The sequence below is a fragment of the Harmonia axyridis genome, chromosome 1 (genome assembly GCF_914767665.1).
Source record: "Harmonia axyridis chromosome 1, icHarAxyr1.1, whole genome shotgun sequence".
NCBI classification, from domain to species: domain Eukaryota; kingdom Metazoa; phylum Arthropoda; class Insecta; order Coleoptera; family Coccinellidae; genus Harmonia; species Harmonia axyridis.
In genome coordinates, this window is record NC_059501.1 from 51586859 (window position 1) to 51609943 (window position 23085).

A 23085-nucleotide genomic window follows, 5' to 3' on the forward strand; every position below is an offset into this window, starting at 1 on the left:
ATTATACGTTAAGTACACTTTTTTCAAAATTATTGTAGGAAAAAGTACAAAAATACATAACATAATTCTGTTACACAAAATAATCTTCCAATACTGGTGGTTTCACATAAAAAGAAATACTTGATTGACTTCCATTCAAATTTGATGATACTTCATCAACAAATTTCTCTAATAGTTCCATCGATAAAACCCCAGTAGTTTGGTACAGCTCCTCCCATATTACGAATTGTTAGACTAAAAACGAATTAAGGTAATATAATATATAATAATTTGAGTTTAATTCAGCTAATAGCTTACCTGTACATATAGCTGATAACTATTTCTATAAAGCCACTTACGTGCATTCAAATTATCTTAGAAGTGTCCATGATTTTCCACAATGAAGATTGCAGTTATAAAAATAAACTTCGATAATGATTGCGATACTTATAGTAAAAATTTTCCAAGTCAACTAGTCGATTTGTTTGAATTGGTTTTGATATTTCTACACCAACTGTATCTATTATGAAAAATCAATTCCTCAATAATGGTCCCAGCTAAAATTGCTAACGCTATTTGTTCTTTCATTTTCGATTTTGATCTTTTACCAAATGAATTATTTTATTTATCAGAATACAAAATAAAGGTGACAAAATATAAATATGTCAAATTTAAAGATCTGTCACTTTACTGACTTTCGTTAAAAGCACCTTCCAATAGTTCACTTTTAACGTCCACGATAGAGGATCCTTTATTAAAAGATCGCTTATTTGTGCGTTGCAATAACTCTCTAATAAATTGGGTTTGTATTTGTAATTCTTGTATGGTGGCAATGAACAGATAAAGTAGTTTTTATTGTCACTTATTTATTACAAGTTCTGTTTTAGGTTTCAGGTAAGGTAAGGTCAGGTAATCCATGAGAAAATAAATTTAGGACAAAATAAGACCGGGTTTTTCCTCATATTGTATTTCAATGTTCTAATATATCTGAGATCCTTACTTGTGATTATAATAATCCTTCAGAATCAACTATATTAAAGTTAAATTCTGTTTCTCGGCATTTACTGAAGTATCAAATTTATAATCATCAGCCCTATGATTGTAGAACTTCCCCAAATGTTTCTTGTATGGAAAATATTAATGATTCTAACAATAACCATCTACGTGATCCAGAATTATCATATCAAATTAAAATGAATTACCTACTAATTGATCGCTATTTATAATCTTTTTTTTTCATATCCACCTACAACCTCCAAATGAGCTGAAAATGAAGTACCAAAGAAGACCTGTGATAATTAAAGTGAATTACGAAATGAGCACTGTAACGCAGGAAGATAGATTAAACCAACTGAATATTTTTATCTTTCATGTATGTGTAGAAATTTGAATATTGCTTCAGAAATGTATCAATTCAGTTGTTCATCAGATATAATTTTATCTTTTTAGGCATAAATAGGTATTTTTTTTCAGTCAGGTATAGTGTAAATCTCCCAATATAATGTATATTATGTATTGATTTTTATAAATAATTATTATTTTAAGCAAATATGTAAATTTCCTTTGATAAATAAAACTTTTCAATGACATTTTTTTGTTTTAATTCGAAATTATAACAACATTACCTAAAATAAATACTAATAATATTGTTATTCCAACAATTTCAATGAATTCCCGATTCAAGGGTAGGCAGCGCCCTCTTCAGCATGCTTTTTCGGCTAAAGGTAAGATATTGTAAACAAAAATATTTTGAGTGTTATTTGTGAAGAAAGAAATATGATGGACAAAGAAAATAGAGTATTCCTCAGTTTAACTGAATATTTCCGGTATTTGGAAGCCACTCCAAATGATAGGAATGTGATAGAAGGTGAATTCATTCTAATTTAAGAATAATCGTCCATTATCTAAAAAACAAACATTTTAGGAGAAGCGGTCTTGAATGCATGTAATTATGTGTGGGAATATAAGTAAAAGTATTAGTATTATGCTTAGAATTGTTCGGCTTATGCTTGCAGACTTCAGCCCTTTCAGCAGATCCTCATGAAATCAGAGGAAAAATAATAACAACTAAAGAAACTGCAACAATATCAGCTTTCAGCTGTTCTTGTAAGGCTGGATTAGGAGGCAGATGTAAACATATATCAGCTCTACTCTTACATTTTACCAGGTTGTATAATTTTTATTTATTTTATGTCTGAATCAGGACTTCCAATTGAACAATAATATAGACACAATATAATTGTTGGTTTTTTGCTTTTCCTTTGGTTTTTATCATTTCAGAACTGACCTCCTCAAATTGGAAAATATTTCAAGCACTGATATCAAATGCTGGTGGAAAAACAAAAAAAAGAGACTGGAATAGTTATTTATAATACAAGTGCAGAAGGCATTGATATTCTTCCACGAGTTCAAAATTCAAAAACGAGCCACGAAGTGGCGAGTTTTGGAATGAACGAGTGGTAGAATGAGCCTTCTGTACAAGTATTATACATTATTTTCTCTAATTCATTGCATTTTCATTGAAATTAATGAAATATTTCCATAAATATAATTTAGTGATTTTTGTATTGAAAAATGTTGGTTGGCAGAACTGATTTCTTTAAGGCAAATTGATGAATTGACAGATAAAGCCGAGGCGGAAAGTTCAGAGAACCAACATAGAATAATAAAATATAACCATGAAAACTGTGCGTTTCTGAAATATTCTCGCACGATTTTGTTCTACAAGATGTGGAAGAATGAACGGAATAACCACAGAATTAGAGAATAGTTATTTATAATACAAGTGCAGAAGGCATTGATATTCTTCCACGAGTTCAAAATTCAAAAACGAGCCACGAAGTGGCGAGTTTTGGAATGAACGAGTGGTAGAATGAGCCTTCTGTACGAGTATTATACATTATTTTCTCTAATTAATTGCATTTTCATTGAAATTAATGAAATATTTCCATAAATATCATTCAGTGATTTTTGCATTGAAAAATGTTGGTTGGCAGAACTGATTTCTTTGAGGCAAATTGATGAATTGACAGATAAAGCCGTGGCGGAAAGTTCGGAGTGCCAACATAGAATAATAAAATATAACCATGAAAACAGTGCGTTTCTGATATATTCTCGCACGATTTTGTTCTACAAGATGTGGAAGAATGAACGGGATAACCACAGAATTAGAGAAATAAATATAAAGCACTACCTCTTCTAAAAATACCCTGCCTTAAGGACAAAGTCCCAAAAAGACCCTTGATAACATCTCAAGATGAAGAAGAGAAGATATTAGAAATATTTTAATTGCCAGATTGCCTTCATCTAGCATTGCAATTCATAAGTAGGTAATAACTTTCATGTCGTATGTAATACTGTAATGAGTGATTTTCAGGACTAGGTTATGTAAGGTTCCGAATGTGGAAGGATCTTGCATGAAAATATATGGAACCATTATCAGAAATGCAGAAAATTCCATTTTCATGCAGAATTTTTACAATTTTGGGTCTGAAATTAATTTTAGATGCATTCAATGTATCGGAAAATACAATAAGTTAACTATGTTTGACAGTATTGATATATGTGTATCGACAATGCAAGATAGAGGTCAATGGGAAGAAGAAAGGAAGTATAAAGTTACTGGCTACGACTTATATACTTTTTCGAAAAATGATTGGGAAGAGAAATGTAGTAAATATTTTTTTCCCAAGCATTTTTCGAATATCTATACAAGACATGGCATTAAATTCGAGCCAATGGCCCGAAAAGGTTTCAGGGTTTTCTATACAAAAAATAGGTCTTGTGATATGTAGAAGTGAACCATGGCTGGCATATTCTGCTGACGGAATTTTGTTAAAGAATGGCGAGCCCTATGGTCTTTTAGAAATAAAGTGTCCATTCAAAGGTAACAAATTCTTCATCAACATCTTGAAAATAATATTAAAAAAAAATATCTTTATATTTCAGCAAAGCAAGCCTCTGACTTGGGGAATTGTAAATATATTATAAAAGAGAATAATAATTATGAACTGAAAAAAAACATAAATACTTTGCACAGGTGCAGGTGGGAATTGCAATCCTAAATTTAGACATTTGCCACTTTATTATTTATTTTTCAAGCAATAATTCATTCATTGAAATTAAGGTGCCCTTTGATGAAGAATACACATATAATATGTTAACTTCTTTGAAAAAAAAATATATTGAGAAAATGTTACACCATATTTGTAATGAATAATTGAAAAATTAATATATTTTTTGAAATAAAATTCCAGTTATTCTATTTCCACTTATTTATTATTTAAATAACAACTAACCCATACAACTTTCATGGAAGGTGTTATTTTATTTCCGCACTTCAAATTTTTCGTACATCAACTTTTTCGACAATACCACTTTTGCTAATTATTTCCAGTTTACAACTGTTATTCTTGGGAAAGCTATGGAATGAAACGGGTTCTCTGTTTGCTCTACTGTTGCATCCATAAACACAACAAAACACTTTTGATTTCGTTATTTTAGGGCAGTAATCACTATCCATAATGTTGAAGTAAATATTAGATAAATGATGAAACTCTAGAACACAACTCTTATAACTCCTCGAACACTAAAATTTAAAATGCAGAAATGCACGCCGTCAAAGCTTTCACTCCTACCGTACCTCAAGCCGATATTACAGTTTCTTCCGATAGGTGGCTTGGAGATGAACTTGAATCGCTAATTGTCATACCCTCATCACAGAATAGAGAGGTATTAATACCTCTCTATTCTGTGCCTTCATATTCAAATTTTCCCGCCATATAACACTTAGTGATGGCGGACAAAATATCGGCCATATTGTTGCCTTGATTTAACACGGCGTTAGTACTTCTTATATATTTAGTATTCTGTGGTGCGAACTAAATATTTAGTATTCTGTGATGCGAACTGTGGACCATAGATTAGAATAATATTAACATGAAAATGAAGAAAAGAATTACGCCAAATTCTGTGGGATAGGAATTTTTTATTTCAAGAGGTTATATTGAACACAAATAAGTTTTATATTCAGGACAATACAAATGGAAATTGGAGGCTTCACAATAAGAAATAAATTTATTTTTATAGAGGAGACTAAACCGGGCATTACAAATATTACAATTGATGCCTTTTTTGATTATATTAATTTTCTCTTGAAATCCGGTAGATCGTATTAAGCTTTGAACCTAAAAATTAGAAATTAAGGATTGGTTTGAAAATAGGTACATGCATTGGTTGTCTTTGAACATCATACACGAATCTGATGGAGGGTTTATCCATCGTTCCTAAGAACTAAGAAAAATCTCTTTATATATTTTTTTCTTTTGTTTGTATATATTAAAGGCATTTAGGAAGCAAATATTATTAAAAATGAAGGTTCATTTTACAAAGTACATAATTATGTTTGTATATGTTGAAGGCACTTAGGAAACAAATATTATTATTAAAAATGAAGGTTTATCTCACAAAAGTACATAATTGTATCTCAGCGAAGAAATCTTTCATCCATGTTCAAAGAATACATTATGAAATTCCTTTTACTCTCTTCTAATTGGTTCCCTGATTGATGATACATATTTTCGATGTCTACAAAATTTCCAAATTTTTCATTAAGTGGTTCATCAACAATATCCTCAGGATTATCTCCTTTCAACTCTTTTAAGATGAACACATTATGTAGAATATATCCTGATATCACGAGGAGACAAATTAGATTTAGTCTGGCCGTCTCCAATAATTTCAATCGACGAAATTGCTTTTTTTCTTTTCACAAAACACATTAAAAAATTCTTCGATATCAGCTCCGTTAGCTCCATCATCGTTCGGCAAATCAAGTACGCACCTATTGCTCCGTGGTCACGTGACCTTTTAACCTTTTACACCGCACGCTCCGCACCAGTGGGCATATAACATTTTTATTATGTGCATTTAAAACTTCTTCACCTTCATAAACACTTCTAGAAGTGTTTGTGCCTTCAAGATACCCCAAATATTCTATTAAACTCAGTCTTGCCATTTGGACCTAAAAAAGGTAATATTAGAATCCTGTAGTATAATAATGTTGATTGAACCGTTCACATAACATATGCACACGATTGTTATTCGTCATTTTTCGAAGTCTTCCATCCTTGCATAACTTTCAATATCACTAGCTCTGAGATCACTAGACTGAACTGAAACAAATGATGGTACCTACCGCCTTTACCTAAAATGAAAATATTATATACACATTAACACACTTGTTCACTATAAAAGTCTGAAAAGTTTTTATATTCATTGTAAAATCAAATTTAAATAAAGCGACCTTCAGGTTTTTTTCATGCAAATTTGATGGAACTTCTGTTTTTGTTGAGAAAATCCTATCAATACATTTGAAATTTCGGAGTAAAATGAACGAAACAATGAACTTCTGACTTAGCGCCCCCTATCGAAAGCAGCAAAAACAAATTTATCATGACTTTATTTTGTCCTCAATCAACAAGATATTATCTTTTTGACGAGATCTAATTTGCTCAAAAATGTTGAGCCAAACTGAAGTTACAGGCGTTTCAATCAGTCAGATTTCTCCCTTTCACCTACCCTTATTTGATGTCGTAAAATCGAAAGTGACAATTCAAAAAGATAGAGAATTTTCCAAGGATTACATTGATGATATTTTCTCTTCAACTTCATATGAAACATTTTCGAGTAAAATTAATTTTTCTACTCGATGGTAGCTATTACGCCCCCTGGCGGTGGAGGTATGAACTTCAAAACAATTTCCAGTGTGTTTTCTTGTACACTTTAGTGTTAAAATTTTTTATCGCAAGTATCTACGATGAGTGGATCCTGAGATATGGCCGCTTACCTCGCTTATTTGCCCACCCTGTACAAAACAACTTGAAAAAGGAACAAAATGAATCAATGTTTGTTTCATTTTTCCTAGAAGTCAAACTAATACCAAATAAATTAATGAACTGAATTTCTATCTAGACCTTGCGCGGCATCAGCACACCGGAGACAATTGGGGCTGAGTCCTTAGGTAGATTACAACTTCCAAAATGATTTTCAACAGTTGTTACATTGAATATTTGATTACCCGTTCGTTAGATGGAGTTGGAAAAAAATTACACACGTATCCCCGAGGGAATGTGCCGTACATAGATTAATCTATTTCAAAATAGGCAAAATTTATAGTCGCAGTGAACATGTTAATAACATGAAGTCTTATTTTTAATGTTACAATCATCAATGGTGTGCCAAAATGTAACCACCCTAAATATAAGATGTCAAACTTTGTGTGAGTAGAAAAGTTTTTTTTGAGTTGGAACGAAATATTCAACCATTTCATTTCAAAACAAAAACTAATGTTTTTGATTCACATGTAACCTTCATTTAGCAATAAATTGCTAAAAATTAGGTCTACACATTCTTATTTGTTATTGAAATTTTCAGATTGGTAGTTATAACTGTTTTTTTTCAGTTTTTATGAAATTTTACAAAACCTGTAAGATTTAAAATATAAAAATTAATTTGAATGAATCCACTTTACTTTGTTGAAGAAACAACAATAGATACCAATATTTTAACTTATTAACCTCAATGTACATTTACTACATAAATCAAGTTCAAGGAAGTAAATCTTCACCAAAAACCAAGATAACGGGATCCATATTTAGCTGGAGGTTTTGGCGCATCTGGAGGTAGAGCAGCAGGTGTATCAGGATAGTGAGGAATTTGTTCTGCTGTTGGTCTAGGCCTATTAGTCTCATGAACTTGCACCCTTGCAAAATAATCAAAAGGTGCTCTCTCAAGGTTTAGATTGTCTTTCATGCATTTATCAAATACAGCTTGAGTCTTACGGCATCTGCAAAATATTAAACCATTATTATGGACTCTCTAGCTTCAAATACAAAAGAACTCACGGTGTATACGTCTGATCAATAGATGATTTATCAATGCAAGTATAATATTGCTCAAACTCTTCAGCACAAGACTTCTTTACTTGTCGAAAAAAATTTAATGCACAATTTGTAACTGCTTTTCCCTCATTAATACAAGCTCTTGGATCCTTAAGTTCATTTCTGCATAACATGAATTCCTACAATATTCACATATGAAAGTGATATTATGATTAGATAATATTCTAACCATACATTATTTTCTTTCAAACAGGCTAATCCATAATGAAAAGCAGCTGCTTTTAGAACAGGCCCTGATAGATTTACTTCTTGAACAGTGAGTTCATCCTCTGTAGGTAAATAAACCTCCTCTGTAATACTCATATTAAATCAAGTTATTTCCTAATATTTTCTTCGTAAGAAAGTAGATTTGCCAAATAGAACATAGATAAATAGACATAGAATTTGACATTAAAACACAGATTAGTCTGTGATTAAACCACTGACTCTAAAATTAATAAGGAATAGGCATCTGAAAATAAAAATGCAGCGCCAAGGTGAGCAGACGTAGAACTATAAATGTTGACATGGAGTGTTTTGTTGTATTAGTTGTGTGTGTATTTGCGTTATTAAAATTTGATTTTACAATAAATATGAAAACTTTTCAGACTTCTATAGTGAACAAATGTGTTACTGTGTATATAATATTTTCATTTTAGGGAAAGGCGGTAGATATCATCATTTGTTTCAGATCAGTCTAGTGATATTGAAGGATGCAAGGATGGAAGACTTCGAAAAATGACGAATAACAATCGTGTGCACATAATATGTGAACGGTTCAATCAACATTATTATACTACAGGATTCTAATAGTACCTTTTTTAGGTCCAAATGGCAAAAAGGTTTTTTTACTTATCCGAATTGATCATTTCACGTTACTCTTCAAATTATACAGTCCCAACATAATATTACAAATGCTAATGTATTGAATATTTTTAGGAATACTACAGAAAGTCGCATATTCATTTTTATTTATTTATTAAGAGATAACTCAATTTACATAAAATGTTTCTAAAAATAAATAAATTTAACTAGGTTACTTAAAACTACTCATATTGATACCTATTTATCAAATTATATTATTGCTTGACTTGAATCATCAAAAATAATGAGAATTAAATTGAAAATATTTCAATTATGGAATGTATTTATTTCGAAAATATATTCGGCATATTATACGACTATTCTAAAATAATTAAAATGTGATAGAGAAGTATCATCAGTGTGCCCTGAAAAAAAACTATATAGAATTTCAGAGTACATGTCCAAATATTTCTGAGGAATTTTTCCAATATTGTGTAAAGGTACCTTAGATTTGAAGACAATGTATCTTTGGCACAATTCTTGTGAAATGCCAAATAAAACAGACAATGTCACATATGAAAGATCACATTTCAATTTTGTTAAAACTAAAACAATACGCTGCTTGATTGTTAAACGATGTGATCTTTGATAACTGTAAATAGATTGTACTGCTTCTACTATTGTATCTAATAGTTTCATATTATTGAGACCAGTAAAACGGTTTAGAGCACTGTCTGTTGTTATCAGGTCACACAAAGAAGATACTTTAGGAGTATTCACTTGCACTTCGAAATCCTTGAAAGTTTTAGGCCCATTATAATCAGGCTGACCCTGAAGAAGCTGTAATAGACCTTGTGCAGCTTCGATTTCATCTTGGGAAGTAGATTGTAGAGCAGGTTCGATTTCTTCACAAGAGCATTTTTCAGCAACAAGTTTTTCTTTGTTTCAATCTTTCAGATCTACTACTAGAACATTCAGGTTCTTCCTTTGTGGAAGTAGATCCAACAGGAAGATTTCAGGCACAGCAGTCTTTTTCAAACATTTTTTCTGTGTAGAACTGGAATCTGTGAACGATTATTATTATTATCCCCATAAATATCATATAATCTAAAATTTCATGTGCTATCAGTGCTTACTTCGCTAAAAATAATCATCATCGATAAAATGCAGGGAACATACTTTCATATTTCTTGTCACTGGTTTATCGATTTTGAATTTCAGTTGGCAACCTTTTTGTCGATCCATTAGCACTTTACTCCCCAATTTTCCTTCCACTCAAACACGATATTTATCACCAGTTTGAGGGAAAGCATGGAACTTGATATTTGAACTTTTTTTTCCCAGGAAGAACACTGAGAAACTGAACAATAGTGATTCGAATGACTCATAACTATTGAAATGATTAAAAAAAAATATAAATATTTGTAGAATATCACACAAAAACAAAGCGAAATGCAAGAACCTCAGAGGAATGAAAAGGACTGACTACCTCTGAGGCAAGAACCATGTCAACATTTCTAGTTAATCTGCTTGTCACCAGGTGGCGTAGCGCTTATGTTTATTCGCCTATAACTGGAACTTACCCTCTACCCTGAATATCGACTTCCCTTCTTCCGGCTTGACCACACCTAAAATGTCTAAAAACATGGTGAATGCACTCGTCAATATTTGAATGGAATGACATTCGACCAAATTGAAAATATTAGTTTTATTTCGTGGCGGCGCCGCAATGTCATACCTTTCATTTCGATCTATTTTCCTTTGATTTTGACAGGATACATCAATTAAAACCCGATCCTTGCCAATCAGAAGCTTAAACTAATATTCTCAAAATTGGCAAAACTAAGATGCATAGAAAACCTGGTGTGTCTACTTATACCTATAAAACTTTCAGACAAAACGGGAGATTTCTCAGATTTATACCCTCAGAGTTTATACCTACTTGATTTCAAGGGATCGCGGTCTGTTTTAGATGGCGCATACATCGTTTACATTTGACATTCCTCTCAATTCTCGACTCTCGTGAATCAAGGGCGTAGATCTTTTTATTCTTGGGGGAAGAAAATCGAAAAAAAAATTTCTGACGACAACTTTTACTCATGTCTGTAATGTTAGAAAAAGAAGTTTGATAACGAAGTTTGAACCCAATTACTCGAAATAATTGTTTTTATAACCAATTCGGTTTGTTCTTACCTCATACTGGGTGTTCCCAAATTAGAGTTACGAAGGAAAATGAGAAATTACTTGGATAATTTTGAGGAAAAAAAGTTTCATGAATATGAGCCCACAAGGTTGTTTCTAGTGTGTCGTACTTTTTGTGATGCTTATATCAGTTTATCCAAAATTTGTTAATCTTCGCTACAGGTTGGGTAAATAAATACCAAAACTTATAATTAATTCATTCATTAGAGCTTACTAGCTGGATCTTTATTATAATTTGGATTTTCCTGAGGATTACTAGAGATTTTTTCTCGAAATCGATAGCAGATACGACAAAACTATAACAAACCAAAAGTGTAGTACTGGACCCGAGTTTTTTTCTACATTTTTCTAAACTAACAGCCATTCACCAAAATATAGACTGGAAAATCCATGGCCATACAAATTAAATATCTTGTGAAGGGGAGGTTATACGAGAAAAAACTAAAACTTCAACACATGTATCTCAAAACAAAAAGTTTGAGGACTCATGTTATACGACTTTTTTTCCTAAAATGATCCGGAAATCTGTCATTTTCATTTGTATCTCCAATTTAGGAACACCGTGTAATTACCCCCAGTATCCTCCCATTTCTACGCTCTTGTCGTGAACTTTGAGTATAGAACAATAATATTTTATATTCTATGGTCAGTCATTATATTCCATTCATTTGATTAAAAATTCGATATGAACTGAATTGTAATTTATTGTGAATGCTTGTAGTGTGTAAAATCCGTTTTTTCTTTTTAAACGGCACCAGGCAGATAGCGGGAATTCGGAAAATTTTGAAGAGCGCCATCTTACAGAACTCTGGTGAAGCAGCACACCAAAGCAATAGGTGGGTCTCTCAAAAAGTCTGAAACAAAATCGAATCAGTAAATACATCAGGGATTCTATGCATCTTAGGCAAAACAAAAGCCATACACCAGGTTTTTAGACATCTTAACCACACCCTTAGGGAAAGTACCATCCCCTAGTCCAATGAGAGTTTTGCCGTACCGCCCACAAAGCTCTTCGCGGATTCCTGGAAATCGAATATTCTCGAAGGACTAGAACCTGATACACAGATGTGACACATCTGGTACAATCGTCTTGTTTTCGATCTTTCCTAAGATTTACAATCGAGTAATCGACCCTTTATACACACTTCCTTTATAAGTTATATACAAAAGCAATTCGTTCCTTGTAAATTCATTGAAACTGTCATGCCCTCGACACTTGAAGAAACTAATAGGTTTCCAAGAATCCTGTTGACCATCTCAATTATTTACAGGGAACAATAACTGGATCCTAGATGTATTCTTTGAACATGGATGAAAGATTTATTCGCCGAGATACAATTATGTACTTTTGTGAGATAAACCTTCATTTTTAATAATAATATTTGTTTCCTAAGTGCCTTCAACAAATACAAACATAAGAAAAAACTCTAAATATATAAAGAGATTTTGCATAATAGCTTATAATTCATAATTATTGACATTATTGTTTTTCCAAAATTATCAGATTCGTGCATAATGCTCAAAGACAACCAATGCATGTATAAATACCCATTTTCAAACCAATCTTTAATTTTAGGTTCAACGCTTAATACGATAACAGATTTCAAGATAAATTTAATATAATCAAAAAAGGCATCAATTGTAATGATTGGAATGTCCGCTTTAGTCTCCTCTATAGAATCTATATTTTACCTGAGCCCTTAGTTAAAAGTTGATCAACTTTCTAGTGCTAGTGTTAGTTCTTAGGTAAAGTGCATTAACGCCCTCATTGACTTGTTGGCGTTCAATTCTTAGTTCTCAGGTTTAGTCTTAGTTCTTAGGAATGGTGCATACACCCACCATTAAATTCAGGACAATATAAATGAACATTGGAGGCTTCTCAATAAGAAATAAATTTATTTTATAGAGGAGATTAAACCGGGCATTTCAAACATTACAATTGATGCCTTTTTTGTATTAAATTTCTCTTGAAATCCGGTAAGCTTTGATCCTAAAAATCAGAAATTAAGGATTGGTTTGATAATAGGTACAGGCATTGGTTGTCTTTGAGCATCATGCACGAATCTGATGGTGGGTTTATCCACCGTTCCTAAGAACTAAGGACTAAGAACTACGAACCAAGAACTAAACCTAAAATTCAGTGGCGTTTATGCACACTCTTGTTAGTCCTTAGTGAAGTAAAGCGCACGTGCTCGAACTAATTTCTATTTGTTCTATACTTTGATGTTTGACATTGATAGTGATTGAAAAAAAATTAAATTTAATTGTTTTCAGATACACCGAATTCTTTCCATCGATAAACACGAATAATGGAACATAAAATGATAGAAACTAGTACTCGTTAATATTGAAATTCTATGCGGCGCATGCGAACTTTAACTTTAACTGAGAGCTTAGTTCTTTATGGTGGGTTTATGCACCGTTCCTCAGAACTTAGGACTAAAACTAAACCTAAGAACTAAGAATTGAACGCTAACAAAAAAATGAGGGCGTTTATGCATTTTACCTAAGGACTAAGAACTAACACTATGACTAGATAGTTGACCAACTTTCAACTAAGAACTAAGGGCTTAGATGAAATATAGAAGTGCGCGTGCGCCGTATAGAATTTCAATATTAAGGAGCACCAGTTTCTATAATTTTATGTTCCGTAATTCGTGTTTATCGATGAAAAGTATAAGGTGTATCTGAAAAAATTAAATTAATTTTGTTTTCAATCAATATCAATGTCAAACATCAAAGTATAGAACAAGCTTGTCATGTGCTGATCGGAAACAGTGGTTCGAATCGTGTGTTTCAGATAAACCCTGATTCTAAATTACGTACTTTTTCAAAATTTCTGAAAGTTTGTGAAACGAATAATTACGTGAAAACCAGTTGAACTTCTAGAAAAAACTTTATGATATATCGTGAAATATCGATATTAGCTTGGTTATCTTCGGGGAAACAGAGTGAATCGATAATTGTGAAAAAAAACACAAATCCGTATTTTCGTTCGTGAATGAACACCAGATGCGTAGCTTCCTACTCTAAAGGAAAACATACACCTACAGATGGATATGCCGCAGCAAAATGAAGAATTTACTATGAAAAGACTCTTTGAAGAAATTGTCTCATCAAAGAACGAAGTGAAGAATACAATTGCAGCAAGCGAATTTCGACTTTTGTTGGAGATACAGACATTAAAAAATAAAGTCGCAAGCTTAACGGAAGAAAACGAAAAGCTAAAGAGAATAGTGGAATCGGCGGAACAAAAGAACAGAAGAAATAATTTGGTTATATTCGGATTGAGGAAACCACCAGCAGGAAATCTTCTTGATTATATTGGTGAGCAGATACATCAACTCCTAGGGGTTACTGTTGCGGAATCGGATGTAAACGATTATTACACACTAGGCAACTCCGATATCAGCCCCATAAAAATTGAGTTTCTCTCCAATTTGAAAAAAAAAAAACAAATCCTTTCGAACGCCAAAAAACTGAAGGGGACAGGAGTTTCAATAGCACATAATCTGACGATAGCTCAACGCGAGGAATTGAAAATTTTGAGGAAGTTCTTACTTCAAGCTCGAGCAAACAGTACCAAAAAATCTTATATAAAGGGAAATACTCTGGTCGTGGGATTGAAAACATACACCTTGGAAGAATTGGAAGAATCCACAGGAATCACTGCATCAAATAGCGCCCCATCGACTCCCAATCCATCTGCCAAAAATCAAAGCGATAGTTCTGAAAGTGAAATCGAGATAAACTTTAGGGATTCAGCTTTCACGGAACAGACAACATCAAGAAACCAGGAGAAAAATCGCATAGGAACACCAAGAGATAATTAAGTCAAAACTAAAAAGATCCCTCATAAAACTATTGCAAAACTGGGGATGAAACTAAGAGGTGGATCAAATGGTTGTTAATAATATCCCAATGTGAGTGCACATAGCATATATAAAACAAAATATTTTACTAACTGTCAATATTAAATATTATTTACTGTTTCAAAAATACGCATTCTAAATTCCACCAGGATACCTACCTACTCCAAAGCTAAGTCAGAAATCTGTAGTGCATGATAATGAATAATTATATAAAAGAATATAAAGCTGAGAATTACAACACAAAAATCATTGAAGATGTCACTGAGCTCAAAAATGCAAATTTCTCTTACAAATTTAAAATTTTACATATGAATATCAGAAGTATCGCAAAGAACTTTGATGAATTTAAGTTGTTTTTGGAGTTGACTTCTTAAAGCTATGATATAATCGTCTTGACTGAGACTTTTCAAATATTTGATTCACAGTTCTTTAATATTCAAGGATTTGATTCTCTATACAATAACGGAAATTATAACAAAAATGATGGTATATTAATATACGTTAAAAATGGTATTACATTCACTCAAAAAATAGTACAATTAGGGGACGTTAGAGCTCTGGAATTGGATGTCTCTATTCAGGAATCAACGGAAATCACAAAAATCACTGCAATATATAGGTCTCCACATTCGTGTGTGACCACCTTTAATAAAAATCTGAATAATTATTTACAGAATATCGAAAATTGTAGTAGACACATATTGGTTGGCGACATGAATATTGATTTGCTTAGTGGGGATAACTTCTCTGAAGTGTAGAAGTGTATAAAAATATTTTGTGTACATTTGGATTTGTTTCATTGATAAACACATGCACTCGTCCGGAAAGTGGTACTTGCTTGGACCACTTCTTTGTGAAAGGAAATATTTGGTTACAGATCACTTTCCTATAATGATTTGCATGAATCAAGCACTTGTTGATTTACCAAAAAAATATCTAGTAGAAAGTATATAAATTATGTAGCACTAAAAACAGATTTAACCAACGAAACTTGGGAACAACTGTATAATGAAAAGGATGCAGATCTGCTGATGAAATCATTCATTGAAATATTTTTGAAATACGTACAGAAAAACACAAGTTCAGTGAATTGCAATAACAAACAAAGCTGCCGAAAAAAGTGGATTACACCAGCAGTCTTAAAATCGATAAATAAAAAAAATAATCTTTATTTAAATCTCCGAAAAGACCCACAAAATGAGAACCTAAAAAAAGAATACATAAATTACAAAAAAGAACTTCGTAAAATTATGGACAATTCAAAAAAGGCATACTTACGTCAGTTAGTAGAGAAAAATAAGTCGGAATCTAAGGGCATGTGGGATTCTGTTCGAGAGATTTGCAATCAAGGACATTTTAAAACAGAAATAAACCATATAAAAATCGCAGAAAGGCGAATTGAAGACAAAACTGAAATAGCTAATGTATTCAACAAATACTACAAGGATGTGGGTAAAACATATGCGGATAAAATAGCCCAGTGGATTATGATGAAGCAGATATTTCTCTGGAAAATTCATTCTATCTCGAACCAACAGAACCAACCGATATCGAAGACATTATAAATAGTTTAAAATCGCGAAAAGCGGCAGGGATTGATGGAATCCGAGCTGAAACTTTAAAAGAAGTAAGAAAAGAGATAGCAAAACCTTTATCGTATATCGTGAATCATTGTTTTCAGAGTGGATGTTTTCCCGATGTACTGAAAATAGGCATCATTAAACCGCTCTATAAAAATGGAGATAGATCTCAAATTGTAAACTACAGGCCCATCTCGCTAATATCCAATCAGTCAAAAATTATTGAGAAATTACTCAAGGCTCGAATTGTTCGTTTTCTGGATAAGTACAATATTATCGATGATAAACAGTTTGGATTTAGACGAGGAAAATCTACGGAGGACGCTATAAGAGAACTAACCAAAAATACATATGAATATTTAGACAAACAAATTCCTTCTTTGTGCATATTTTTGGATATTTCAAAAGCTTTTGATACTGTGTCGCATGAAAAGTTACTCAAAAAACTCGAGAACTATGGATTTCGAGGACCTATATATGAACTACTCAAAAGTTATTTATCCGACAGGCAGCAGATAGTTGAAATTGACGGACACAGAAGCCGTAGAGAAACAGTAACTTATGGAGTGCCGCAAGGCTCTGTCCTCGGACCACTGGTATATATAAATAGCCTCCTGAAAGTGAAAAACACTGGAAACATAATCAGTTTTGCTGATGACACTGCGGTTCAATATTATGCTGACTCCTGGACGGAACTCGAACAAAAAGCGAAAAATGATATTCTTCAGCTGAAAAAGTGGTTTGATTACAATCACTTGACACTGAATTTGGAAAAAACTAAATATTTACCATTCGCTTCTTACATCACTGGACTTCCCAAAATAGGACCTATAAAAATCACCGAATGTACTGAAATACCCGAAGCATCACACATAAAATATCTTGGAGTAAAAATTGATCGACATTTGAGATGGGATGAACATCTAAAAGAACTGACTAGAAAATTAAGAGGTTTACTCTTCAAAATCAAATATCTGAAAAAACATATGAAAAGTATTAAACACCTTAATATGGTCTATTATGCTTTGGTGCAGTCACAACTCAGTTAAGGAATTCTTGGTTGGGGAGGTGCTTACGAACATCATTTGAAAAATCTTGTGATTCTTCAAAAATGGATACTGAAAGTGATGCATGGAAAACCAATTACCTTTTCAAGTGATGAATTGTTCAGGATCTCTGGAGTACTTGATGTGCGTCAACTTTATGCATTTAAGATCTTCACAAGTATTTTTCAACGTAAAATTTCGATCAAAAAAATTGAACATCAGTATTGTACACGAAACAGAGATATCCATTTTGAATCATTGAAGTGCCGGAGAAGAATAGGTCAGAGGTCATGCATACCTGGCTCCAAAATTATACTCTTTACTCCCTAAACAACTGAAAGATATAAAAATCTATAAAACCTTCAAGATCAGCATCAAACAATGGATGATTAATAGAAGAAGGAATTTCATAGCAGATATTATCAACCGGAATTGAAAGAGGCCACGAAAATATAAACAAAACCCACCAAATAAAAAAAAAAAAAAATAAAAAATATATATTAACAAAATTTATAGATTAGCGACAAAACAAAACTGGAATGGAAAAATCACCAATATGCGACATATAGCACGGACAAGACGAGGCAACAATCCTAAGATGACGTTTCTTTTATTTTTTCAGTGCAAAATATAAAAATAATATATCACAGAATTTCTAGATTAGCGACAAAGTAAAGACGAAAATGGAATGGAAGAATCACCAATATGCGACGTATGGCACGGGCAGGATGGAGCAACAGTCCTAAGATGATGTTTTTTGTTTCTTTTTTTGATACAGAATTTAATAATGTGTATTAGATTTTTATCCTTTTGGAGTTGGTTAAAGTGTATCTAGTTTCTGTAGAATGAAGTTTATTTTAGTCACGTACAGAAAATTATATATGTAATTATCTCTGTGACTTGTTTTTGTTTATTTCAATGAGAATAAACAATAAACATATCTATCTATCTATCTATCTATCTGAATAGAAAATAGTTCGAGCATGTGCGCATGCCTTAACTAAGAACTAACAAGAGAGTGCATAAACGCCACTGAATTCTTAGGTTTAGTTTTTAGTTCATAGTCCTTAGTTCTTAGGTACGGGGTACGGTGCATAAATCACCATTAGCGTTGAAATCTTAGTTCTTAGGTTTAGTCCTTAGTTCTTAGGAACGGTGCATAAACCCACCATTAGTTGAAAGTTAGTCAACTTTCTAATCATAGTGTTAGTTCTTAGTCCTTAGGTAAAATGCATAAACGCCCTCATTGATTTGTTAGCGTTCAATGCTTAGTTCTTAGGTTTAGTCTTAGTCCATATGGTGGATTTATGCACCGTACCTAAGAACTAAGGACTAAGAACTAAGAACTAAACCTAAGAATTCAGTGGCGTTTATTCATTCTCTTGTTAGTTCTCAGTTAAGGCATGCGCACATGCTCGAACTATTTTCTATTTGTTCTATACTTTGATGTTTGACATTGATATTTATTGTGAAAAAATTAAATTTAATTTTTTCCAACACACCTAATACTTTTCATCGATAAACACGAATAAATAACATAAAATGATAGAAACTGGTACTCGTTAATATTGAAATTCTATGCGTCGCACGTGCACTTCTATATATTTCATCTGAGCCCTTAGTTCTTAGTTAACAGTTGGCCAGCTAGTGTTAGTTCTTAGTTCTTAGGAAACGTGCATAAACGCCCTCATTGATTTGTTAGCGTTCAATTCTTAGGTCTTAGTTCTTAGGTTTAGTCTTACTCCTTAGGACTGGTGCATAAATCCACCATTAGCACGGCGTTAGCACTCTTTATATATTTAGTATTCTGTGGTTTACACCTTACACCCCCCCTCCGCACCGGTGGGGATTTACCGAACGCAGTAATTGAACACAAATAATTTTTATATTCAGGACAATAGAAATGAAAATTGGAGGCTTCACAATAAGAAACAAATTTATTTTTATAGAGGAGACTAAACCGAGCATTACAAATATTGCAATTGATGCCTTTTTTGATTATAATAATTTTCTCTTGAAATCCGGTAGCTTTGAACCTAAAAATTAGAAATTAAGGATTGGTTTGAAAATAGGTACATGCATTGGTTGTCTTTGCACATCATGCCCGAATCTGAGAATTTTGGAAATACAATATTCATGAATTACATCAAATAGCTCAAAAGTGATTTTTGCAGATACGCACGCCCTTCTCAATTTAAAAGGAGGTATTGATTATCATGAATCGAATTGATTAATTCTAATTCAGAAAGATACTATTGGAGTCAAGTCAGTTCTGGTTAGGTGTGGGTAGAATAATGAATTGCGAACATCGGCCAGAATATCCCAATATTTCTGCATTTGCAAAAAAACTATTGTGCCTACCCCTTTCGAATGCCAAATGCGAGAGAATATTTTCCGCATCAAAACAAAAGATAGAAACAGATTTCTATAAAAATATAGCATTATTATTATTACATGCTAAAGGACTTAAAGAGATAGGTGATTGTTATCGTTTTCAACCTACAAAAAATATGCTCAATTCGATGGATAGTGAAAATTTATACAGGGATGCTAAAGAAGATGATTTGACTGACGTAGAATGATTCTGATTTAAATTTTTTCTTTATGTTCAACTGTAGTATTTCATTTTTTCATTTAATGTTATTTTTATCCGAAAGATTGTAGTTTCTATTTCTATTTATATCCTTTTGTTTATATAAAAAGATGAATTTGTTTGTTTATATTTGCTATTTTGATCCTATTTGTTTTTGTTCGGTTTTTTTACTTTTTTTTGTTGATTAAATTTTGAAATAAAATCTTGTTTTATTTTAGAATCTGTACGCATATGTACTATATATCCTATTCAAATTAAGTAAAAAGTAAAATTTAACCATAAGAGACATTTAAATAAAGTGTATTCTGAATAATGTTAAAATCTAATGCAGCGTCATCTGCAATTTTGTCAAAAAATATGTTAGTAGATTTTTAGTAGATAACTGCGGCAAGTTTAGTAGATTCACCATATTTCAATCTGGTCACGCTGGTCCAAGGTTTATAGATAGTCTAAATCTTAGAACATTAATAATCTACAATTATCTATATTCTAAGGTCTAAATCTATTAGCGATTCAAGTTCATCCCCAAGCCACCTATCGGAAGAAACTGTAATATCGGCTTAAGGTACGGTAGGAGTGAAAGCTTTGACGGCGTGCATTTCTGCAGGTTAAATTTTTATATTTTAGTGTTCGAGGAGTTATAATATACAGGGTGTTTCCTAAACATGCGGCAAAAATTCAGGGGGTTGTTCCTTGGACTATTTTAAGCATGTTTTGTCCTTGGATGATTTTTGAAGATGTTTCGAAGATACAGGGCGAACAACATTTTTCATATTTTTAAAATTAATAATAGTTTAAATAAAAATGCGTACCGCACTGTGTTTACTAAGTAGGTACAATTTATTTTTAAATTTGTTTAACAACATTCCAATTACTAAAAACGGCCAGTTTTTTGACTAAAAATTGATAAGTGCAGATGGTAAAGGAATACAGATTAAACACGGTTTTCATTTGAATTCGTTTTGTGATGTATTAGCAATTAACATTTTATCTTTGACTATTATGAATCGCTATACAAACACCGAGATGACTGACATGCATTTCATTTATGGACTTGCTGATGGAAATTCATTAAAAGCTAGGAGGTTGTACATTGAACGATTTCCTGGGCGTAATATTCCTGACAGAAAATTGTTTCAAAATATTCATCAACGTCTGCATGAAACAGGCGCATTGAAAAAAATGGGGGGACCAGGAAAACCAAACACAGTAAGAACGGTGGAACTGGAAGAGAATGTGCTGGACATGATCGAAGAAGACCCTAGTACTTTACTCGAAAAATTTCCAATACTTTGAATGTGAGTAATAAGACTGTTTGGAAAATTCTTAAAGACAATTTGTTATACCCATACCATATGCAACGCGTTCAGGCACTTATTCCTACTGATTTTCCCCCACGTATTGCATTTTGTCAATGGCTTTTAACCACATTAGTTCAAATTCCTCAATTACTGACGCTGATTCTTTTTACCGATGAAGCGAATTTCTCAAGAAATCCAATAAGAAATTTTCATAACAACCATGTATGGGCCGACGAAAATCCACATGAGGTAATTGAAAATCGTTTTCAACATCAGTTCTCATTGAATGTTTGGGTTGGTATTGTGGGTGACTGCCTAATAGGGCCGATATTTTTACCAGAAAGACTTACCGGGGACATGTATCGCAACTTTTTAGAACAAACGTTACCTCTGTTTTTGGAGGATGTACCATTGGCAATAAGACATGCAATGTGGTTTATGCACGATGGTGCACCAGCGCATTTTAGTTTGGTTGCTCGTGAGTTTTTAACATTAACATACGGAGATCGCTGGATTGGAAGAGGTGGACCTCATTTATGGCCTGCTCGTTCCCCGGACTTAAACCCCTTAGATTATTTCCTATGGGGCCATCTAAAATCATTAGTTTATACCACTCCAGTAGAAAATGTGGAAGACTTGCGAAATCGGATCATTGCTGGGTGTAACTTAATAAGAAATGATCCTGGTGTTTTTGAAAGGGTTCGGCAGTTAATGAGGAGAAGATTGGATGCTTGTATGCTGGCTAGAGGTGGTCATTTTCAACAGTTTTTGTAGGTTGAGTTGAATTTTCATGTAATTTTTCATAATAAAATGTTATTATCTGAAATTTTGTTTCCCCTATATCTTCGAAACAAATAGGTTTTTCAAAAATCATCAAAGGACAAAATATTCTTAGAATAGTCCAAGGAACAACCCCCTGAATTTTTGCCGCATGTTTAGGAAACACCCTGTATATGAGAGTTTGTTCAAAGCATTTTGAAGAGTCTGATTTTCATACACAAAGTAAGTTGTAAAAATATCAGTATCAATGGAGCTCCATGTGTAGTAATATTTTTCAATATTCAGGTAAGGAGCTGAGACACGCAGATTTGTGTTTGAGACCGAGAAAAACTAACTTGAGACGCCGAAATTTGAAAAGAAATGCAGTCCCAACAAAAAACCTCCCTACAGGTACTCATGAGAACATAAAGAAGAAAGAAAGACGGAATTTAACTAGATATGATCCTGTACAACAACCAATTGTAATTATATAATGATCCTTTTAAATGAAAATAAATCTAATATTTACAAAATTTTCAGTTGAAATCTGACTGTGAAGTAATGACACAAAATCAAGATGAAAATGAACTTCATGCTCAGGTAAAGTATTGAGATATTCTAGTTGAATCAAATGATGACATTGAAATTTCAGGAAATGATTCACAGGCCTGATGAATTGTTGGCTGCTGAAGCTCTATGTGCTTTTATCAATAAGGACAATTTGTGACAATATTACTACAACAATAAATGACTGATTTCAATAAATCAAAAGCTTAACAGCTTGACAGGGTTGAATTCTTTCGAAATGCTGAAAACTATTGAAATTTTAGTATTAAGAATAAAAAGAGAAAATTTTGTTTCATCCCTCAATATTAGGGAAAAAATACATTTACAAAACTAAAGAATGACACGAGCTATGTTGTATTGTCTTTACTCTTTGGAAACATCAGTTCCCAAAGTATAAAAGAAATTTTTATGACATGCTAACTGTGTTAGCGACAGTATTGAA

At 32.6% G+C, this 23085-nt stretch overlaps 2 protein-coding genes and 2 long non-coding RNA genes across 4 annotated transcripts; 3 read left to right on the forward strand and 1 right to left on the reverse strand.

Moving 5' to 3' along the window:
- Positions 1-1652: 1652 nt before the first annotated feature.
- Positions 1653-2202, forward strand: LOC123671680. The gene is made up of 2 exons (XR_006746159.1): positions 1653-1846; positions 1904-2202. It is a non-coding gene; the product is annotated as an uncharacterized LOC123671680 (long non-coding RNA).
- Positions 2203-3157: 955 nt separating this feature from the next.
- On the forward strand, positions 3158-4243 carry LOC123671724. The gene is made up of 3 exons (XR_006746168.1): positions 3158-3304; positions 3356-3865; positions 3928-4243. It is a non-coding gene; the product is annotated as an uncharacterized LOC123671724 (long non-coding RNA).
- Positions 4244-7490: 3247 nt separating this feature from the next.
- LOC123671759 (NADH dehydrogenase [ubiquinone] 1 alpha subcomplex subunit 8) lies at positions 7491-8314 on the reverse strand. The gene is made up of 3 exons (XM_045605794.1): positions 8115-8314; positions 7884-8059; positions 7491-7825 (listed from the first exon to the last, which is right to left on the reverse strand). Exons 1-3 carry the CDS (start codon positions 8241-8243, stop codon positions 7603-7605), a joined length of 528 nt encoding a protein of 175 aa, XP_045461750.1. The 5' UTR covers positions 8244-8314; the 3' UTR covers positions 7491-7602.
- Positions 8315-22270: 13956 nt separating this feature from the next.
- Positions 22271-22953, forward strand: LOC123672039. The gene is made up of 4 exons (XM_045606035.1): positions 22271-22319; positions 22383-22558; positions 22617-22676; positions 22729-22953. Exons 1-4 carry the CDS (start codon positions 22271-22273, stop codon positions 22801-22803), a joined length of 360 nt encoding a protein of 119 aa, XP_045461991.1. The 3' UTR covers positions 22804-22953.
- Positions 22954-23085: the final 132 nt, after the last annotated feature.

Excerpts from the sequence above, each read along its gene's own strand:
- LOC123672039 (XM_045606035.1), top strand. The coding sequence starts at position 22,271 with ATGAGAGTTTGTTCAAAGCATTTTGAAGAGTCTGATTTTCATACACAA. Across the intron at positions 22,320-22,382 it reads GTCTGATTTTCATACACAAA|GTAAGGAGCTGAGACACGCA; the intron begins GTAAGTTGTAAA and ends TTCAATATTCAG. Across the intron at positions 22,559-22,616 it reads ATCCTGTACAACAACCAATT|TTGAAATCTGACTGTGAAGT; the intron begins GTAATTATATAA and ends CAAAATTTTCAG.
- LOC123671759 (XM_045605794.1), bottom strand. The coding sequence starts at position 8,243 with ATGAGTATTACAGAGGAGGTTTATTTACCTACAGAGGATGAACTCACT. Across the intron at positions 8,060-8,114 it reads CCTGTTTGAAAGAAAATAAT|GAATTCATGTTATGCAGAAA; the intron begins GTATGGTTAGAA and ends TGAATATTGTAG. Across the intron at positions 7,826-7,883 it reads ATTGATCAGACGTATACACC|ATGCCGTAAGACTCAAGCTG; the intron begins GTGAGTTCTTTT and ends AATATTTTGCAG.